The sequence below is a fragment of the Mus caroli genome, unplaced genomic scaffold (genome assembly GCF_978045245.1).
Source record: "Mus caroli unplaced genomic scaffold, Mus_caroli_1 scaffold_3, whole genome shotgun sequence".
Taxonomy (NCBI): Eukaryota; Metazoa; Chordata; class Mammalia; order Rodentia; family Muridae; genus Mus; species Mus caroli.
This window is the reverse complement of record NW_028227258.1, coordinates 67300283-67307094: the sequence shown is the minus strand read 5'-3', so window position 1 is coordinate 67307094 and position 6812 is coordinate 67300283. Positions and strand designations below refer to the sequence as shown.

General features: G+C 43.9%; 1 protein-coding gene across 1 annotated transcript; it reads right to left on the bottom strand.

The window, feature by feature from the left end:
- Positions 1-666: 666 nt before the first annotated feature.
- LOC147005537 (TD and POZ domain-containing protein 4-like) lies at positions 667-1733 on the bottom strand. The gene is made up of 2 exons (XM_085835284.1): positions 1712-1733; positions 667-1379 (listed from the first exon to the last, which is right to left on the bottom strand). Exons 1-2 carry the CDS (start codon positions 1731-1733, stop codon positions 667-669), a joined length of 735 nt encoding a protein of 244 aa, XP_085691410.1.
- Positions 1734-6812: the final 5079 nt, after the last annotated feature.

Genomic DNA, 6812 nt, shown 5'->3' with positions numbered 1-6812 from the left:
CCCAATTCCCCACATACTTCCTCCAACTTGGCCACAGTTCCTAGTAGTGTCAATTCCCATGGGCCATGCTTATTCAAACCAAATTGAGTTGTTTTTATTTTATTTTATTTTATTTTATTTTATTTTATTTTATTTTATTTTAAACTCCAGATTGTATTCCCCCCCCCCGTCAATCCCCATACCACATCCCATACCTCCTCCCTGCCCTATCTGCACAAGGATGCTCCCACGTCCAACCCCCACCCCAAACTCAGTTTTAAAGAAAACAAAGCCTTCTTTCCCCTTCACTTCTCTTAAGAATAAACATTAATGTTTGATTTCTCCTTTCCTCTGAGCCCCTGGTCATCTTTTCTGTTAGTCCAATGAGGACACATTTCTCTGAAGAAACCCTTTTGGTCTGTGCTTCAGGAGAGTACCTAAGTTCAATCCCAGATTCCAAGACATCAGACAAAAATGAGAAGATCAACAGAATACATGCCAGGTAGACTGTCCCAGATTCCAATGCTGTCCATTTTCCCACCCACCATTCCAACATATTTAGAACTATTGCAAATCCACCATGCTGCCGTCCCCCAGATTCAGTGTGAATGCTCAAGCAATACCACTGTCTAATGATGAGTCACTGGGAAGAATACTTCCCAGTTGCTGTTGGAAGACAGGTGTAGGTCATAGTTGAGTAGGTCTTAAAGACCACTTAAGTTGTTTGAATGGGAGGGCCCAGAAAACACGCTGTGCAGAAGCCAGAGAGTGAAATGCTTCAGCCAGCAAGTGGGGATGTGACCCCCTCATTGACATCCACCCTGAGGTCTTAGAGACCTCGGAAGCATAAACTATAATGAAATCCATGGCCTGAGTCTTCAGATGCTCTGTGCTGTGGAGGTCAGCCACGATGAGAGTGTGTGCAGCATTCTCCACAGAGAGGTTCCTGCAGAGGGCATCCTCACACAGGACCATCAAGCCCTCCAGGCCATACCTGTCAGCAGCTGCCAGCAGATCACAGGCCATGGAGTGGCTGTGGAGGTGTGGTGCCTTCCCTGTGTAGATGAAGCCCATCATCTCCTTGAAGACTTGGGGATCCAGGTCATGGATCTCAACACGGTTTGTTAGTCTCTCCTCCATTTCATGTTCAAACATGGCTCTGAAAACTGGAGAGCGAGCTGCCAGGATGGCCTTGTGAGCCCTGAATTCATGGCCAGCTACCAACAGGGAGCAGTCTGTGAAGAGGGAATTCTCCCACAGCTCCCCTACGTTATCTTCCAATGTGCACCTTGGAACCTTGATTGCAGGTCTTGGGTTCTGTCCAGAAATGCTGAAGGAGTCTTGGAGTATGCTCACCTTGCAGAGGAGGGTAAATTTGTCATCTGGTGTTAGCACTTGGGCTGGAGACAAGAAGGAACCTCGAGTGATGAACTTTTAGAATCAAAAGGGCTGGTGTGACTGTATTCTAGAAAAGCTTGGGATCCTTTCTATATTGCAATTTTCACCCTTGTCATTTAAGATACAAACCTCGAACTTTGCCCAAACTGAGCCCTTTTCACAGCTGAGCAAAATCAGATAAAGTGACACATAATCTTTGCTTTTTTCATCAACCCCGGTTAGGTATACTCTCAAACACCATGTCATTTTGTCATTGTCCTCTGATGAGAACACTGGGCTTGTAATATATTCCTCTGTTTCCTCAACAAAAAAAGAGAAGTTGCTAATGGTCCACCTGTAGCAGAATTTCTGTTCATGGCTCCATGTGTCATCCCTGGTCTTGGCTTCCAGTTCCCCTGACATTTCTGCTTGAGGTACTTTGGATTTAAATCTGGAACCTGAAAAGAAGAACTAGAGATTATTTACTCTGACAGTATAGGATACAATAATAGATAATTTTTAGATTTGTTTTAATTTCTCCTAAGTAGCCCCTTCTATGATATTGAAAACTTGTGTCATTCTAAAATTTTCTGTCTAGAATTCAGTATTAATTTCTTTCTCTGCCTCCTCTTTTCTCATCCCTACTCAACTCCCCTTCCCATACTCTAAATAAACTGTATTCTATATTAAACCTGTCATGTGGCTGATACCTCAGGGGGAAGGGATGCCTCAACATGGGTCCGCCGTGGCACCACTCTCACCCTCACAATACCTTGCTCTAACAAACTAGTCCTGGATTTCTTTTTGTAAAACACAACATTGGTGTTGTGACTCAGATTTAAAAACTTGCAGGTTAACATCTCCTGCTGCCATATGAACTTTTCAGCTAACAGATCGCTTGCTAGAACTATTCATCCAACCACCATCAAATTGGTAAGCCCCCTCTCTGACACTGGTCAGTGTAAATATCCCCTGGACCCAAGGAGGGATGTTGAGCTCACAGCCACCCTGTGGTGTCCTGTGGATGGGGACATTCACAGTCTTTATGATTGTCCTCCTTGCTGACTCCTCATTTTAGGATATTTTCCCTTGAGTGAGATATCCTTTCTCCTATGTCATTTCCTTCATTCACTGCTGTGAAACCCAAGGCCTGGGTAAACCACTCTCCTCACTCCCCTCTCAGGTACTAACCTGAGATCAGATCCCAGTTGTCAGCTTGAGGTCTTGGTGATCTGTCCCTCCTGCTGTTTTAGTTATTAACTTATCCTCATTATGCTGGTAGGGGAAATTAATAACTGCCACTCTAACCCAGAAAGAGTATGTCTACCTATCACCTCCCAGGCTTCCTACTGAAATGCCTCCCACTCTTTTTTTTTTAATTTATTTATTATTATATCTAAGTACACTGTAGCTGTCTTCAGATGCACCAGAAGAGAGTATAAGAACTCATTATGGATGGTTGTGAGCCATCATGTGGTGGATGGTTGTGACCCACCATGTATCCACTAATATCCACTATTCAGTGAGTACATATTGTGTGAGTTCCTTTGTGATTGGGTTACCTTACTCAGGATGATGCTATTGGATGGATCACAGGGCCCCCAATGGAGGAGCTAGAGAAAGTACCCAAGGAGCTAAAGGGATCTGCTACCCTATAGGTGGAACAACATTATGAACTAACCAGTACCTCGGAGCTCTTGACTCTAGCTGCATATGTATCAAAAGATGGCCTAGTTGGCCATTACTGGGAAGAGAGGCCCATTGGACTTGCAAACTTTATATGCCACAGTACAGGGGAATGCCAGGGCCAAACACGGGGAGTGGTGGGTAGGGGAGTGGGGGGTGAGGGTATGGGGGACTTTTGGGACAGCATTGGAAATGTAAATGAGGAAAATACCTAATAAAAATATTTTTAAAAAAGACCTTCTTTTGCCATGGTGATTTTTTGAAGATTTTCTTATTTATTTTATGTAGGTGAGTACAATGTAGCTGTAGAAATGGTTGTGAGCCTTCATGGGGTTGTTGGGAATTGAATTTTTAGGACCTCTGCTTACTTTTGTCGAGCCCTCCATTCTAGCCTCAAGATTTATTATTATATATAATCACACTGTAGCTGTCCAGAAGAGGGCATCAGATGTTATTACAGGTGGTTTTTGGCTACCATGTGGTTGCTGGAATTTGAACTCAGGACCTTCAGAAGAACAGTCACTGCTCTTACATGCTGAGCCATCTCGCCAGCCCTGCCAAGGTAATTTTTCCAGGTTTGAGTAAACATTTGTGCAATACTGAGGGTTGTCATATTTGTGTGACCACTATCATCTGGTTGTTTCTTGTTACTACAGAGTATATTTTTCTCTGGTTCTGTTATTTGTTGCTGGCTGTCTCTGTTCACTGATTCTAAAGGCTGTCATAGTCTTCTGGGTACAAGGCCTTGAATTTGTTTCAGTGGCCAGTTGTGGTCAGGATAGGCATATCTGGGAGCCATGACTACAGTGGGGCCAGGAGATGTCCTGGGTCTCAGTCTGGGGTAGACATGGGCTAGGGGAGCCAAGAGATGCCCACCAATCTGGTTCTTTTTTTTTTTTTTTTTTTTTTTTTGTGCAGGTACACAGCTTGCTATTTCTCATCTCTGCCAGATAAAGAGAAAAGGTTAGACTTGTGTTTTGGGTGTCATAGGGAGTTCTTTTACATGAGTGACAGTTCTGGCTGTTTCTTCTTTCTGCTTGAAAGACAGGGAAGGTTTTATATATGTTTTTGTATGTTGTGTTTGTGTTTCTCATATCAAGATGACTTTGACAAAGAAACTTTGATGAGGTGACTTTAACGAGATGACTTTGACAGGTAACTTTGTTGAGATGACTTTGACAGGTAACTTTGATGACATGACTTTGCCAGTTGACTCTGACAAAGTAACTTTGACATTGATGGACTTATTAACAAGAGAAAGGCTATGTCTACCACAATCTACAGGTTTCCTTCATCACATAAGAGACCAGGAAGCTGGTTGCTGGCCCCACAGGGGATCCCCCTCCTATATGCTTCCTTTCCCATGAATTTTCCTGACAAGGATTTTAACACCATTAAAGGTAAGAGGAGGCTCTTGGTCTACCATCAGGCTCTTCTGGTAGGTCTCAAGGACACAGGACCACAAATATGACCATGATGTATGATATTAGAGAGTAAAAGCCCTTTTAGAGAGGGTCATGGAGGCATTTCGACAATACACCCCAATGGACCCTGAATTACCAAAAGCAAAGGCAGCAGTTGCTTTAGCATCTATCAATCAGGCAAGACTATATATTAAGAAAAATGTACAGAGGTTGGAGCGGTTAAGAGAAAAGAGTCTGAGAGACCTAGGGATAATGACAAAGAGAATGTTTACTAAAAGTGAGACTACAGAGGAAAAGCAAGTGAATTGGCAGAAGCAACAGACTCCAGACCTAGCAAAGATCCTGTTAGCAGCCATGTTCAAATCAGAAGACCATTGCAGACACCTGAAACAGCATCAGAAAAATGTGATAAGCGAGACCCAGAAGTTCAAAGGTGCCCCTTCCCCATGTCCAGGGTAACCCTAAAATTAAAGGGGAAACCCAACAGCTTTTTTATTAATAACAAAGTTCCACATTTTGTTTTGCTAAAATCTGAAGATAAAGTCTCTTCATCAGTTTATAAATGACTTTCCAGTGGCAACAGAAACAAAACAAAAAACCCTAAAGACCTCTTAGATATCCCGAATATTTTGGACTATTAAGCCTCTGCTAAAAAGGCCTTACTCTGTCAATTACAGGTGACATCCCTAGATCTGGGGATATACACTCAAAATTGGGTCCCTGTAATCAGCCAATGGCCAATATGTCACCAGTTGGCAGAATCTGGCTCTCATCCTGTTTACACATCAGAGCAGCAAGACCTCCTGGTTAAAGATGATGCCAGAATGACTCATTACCAGCCTCTTTGCTTGAATGCCCCCAGGATAACTTTTCAGCTGCCCTGCTGTCTGGACCTGACCTGGAATGATGTGCCTTTGCAGGACTGATAGATGGATGCAGAGATAACATGGTTCACCAATGGCAACAGCCTCATTCAGGAAGGACAGAGGTATGCTGGGGTAGCAATGGTCTCAAACACTGAGATCATATGGGCAGAGCTACTCCTGGCAGGAAGATCAGCTCAGAAAGCTGAACTGGCAGCTTTGACGAAGGCATTAGAGGTGAGTAAGGACAAGAGACACGATAGCCAGTGTGCTTCTGCTACCACTTATGTCTGTGGGACTACTTATCTATAGGGAGAGAGGCCTCCTGACAGCGAAAGGAAGAACTAATCTTTATCCCAGAGGACAAAAAGACAGCCCAGAGGGTGATCCCTAGAAATTGGGCCCTTCATGTCCTTGATTACCCTAGACCCAGGAGATCCCACACACTGACCAGACAGAAGATGTGATCTGGGCCAAAACACTGCCCATGTGTCAGTGTCATAAGAGATGACAGAAGACAGCTAACAGACTACAAACTAATTATACCAGACAAAATGGGTCTACACAAATTGAAAAAGATCCATTGTTCTTCACTCATGGGGCGCTGGAAATTGCAGAATTTAGTCTGCCAGTCCCACATCAGAATTGAAAATGCCAATTTAAAACAGTTGGAATTGTTAAAAGCTGTAAGGCTTGTCAAATGACTAATGCAGTTGCCAATGGAAAACAACCCAGTACTCAATACCAAACAGCAAGCCAAGAGTCTATCAGTAACTGGACTTCATAGATGTAAAACCAGGAAAATTCAGACACAAATATTTGCTGGTGTTCATAGATACCTTTTCACGATAGACTGAGACTTTCCCAACTAAGCAAAAGTCTGTTCAGATGGGAGCAAAGAATCTACTAACAGAAATTCTTTCAAGGTGTGTCGGGCACTTGTTGTGAGAAAACAAAGTGGTTAGGAGAGATGACCTGCATCTCATAACTCCAGGGCTCTGGGTGGGCATACTCAGGGACTCCTTCATGCTCTCCATGCTGCCCTGGTGAGCATCTGACTGTGGGAGGCCTAGGAACTGCTGTCTGCAGGGTTAGAGAGGGAGCAGTCTGGGATCCCTAGCCTCAAGGAGTCCAGGTTCTAGCTCTTAGGCATCCCAGGATGTCAGTGAACAACACAGAAGAACTGAGAATGGGCTGGGAGCTCCAGGGAGTGGTTCAGTCTGCTCCAAGGCTGAAGAGAAAAGGGGCAGCAAGAGAAGATATGATGATTTCCTCCAGGGCATAGTCTTTGGTCCTGTCTGCTGACTAGATATGCCAATTCCATTATTCCAGTACAGCAGGTCTTGATGAGCAGAGATGGTTCATGGTTTTAGAGCTTTATTATAGAGAAGCAGAGAAAGAGAGAAAAGGTAGAAAAGTAGAGGCTGGCAATGGCCAGGTGGAGAGAGGGGAGAAGGGAGCGGGAGAGAGGGACTAAGGGGGC

What these genes read in the sequence shown, in the direction of transcription:
- LOC147005537 (XM_085835284.1), bottom strand. Translation starts at nt 1,733, where the DNA reads ATGAACAGAAATTCTGCTACAG. An exon ending in GAACAGAAATTCTGCTACAG is followed by an intron (nt 1,380 to 1,711) that starts GTGGACCATTAG and finishes TCTTGTCTCCAG; the next exon opens with CCCAAGTGCTAACACCAGAT.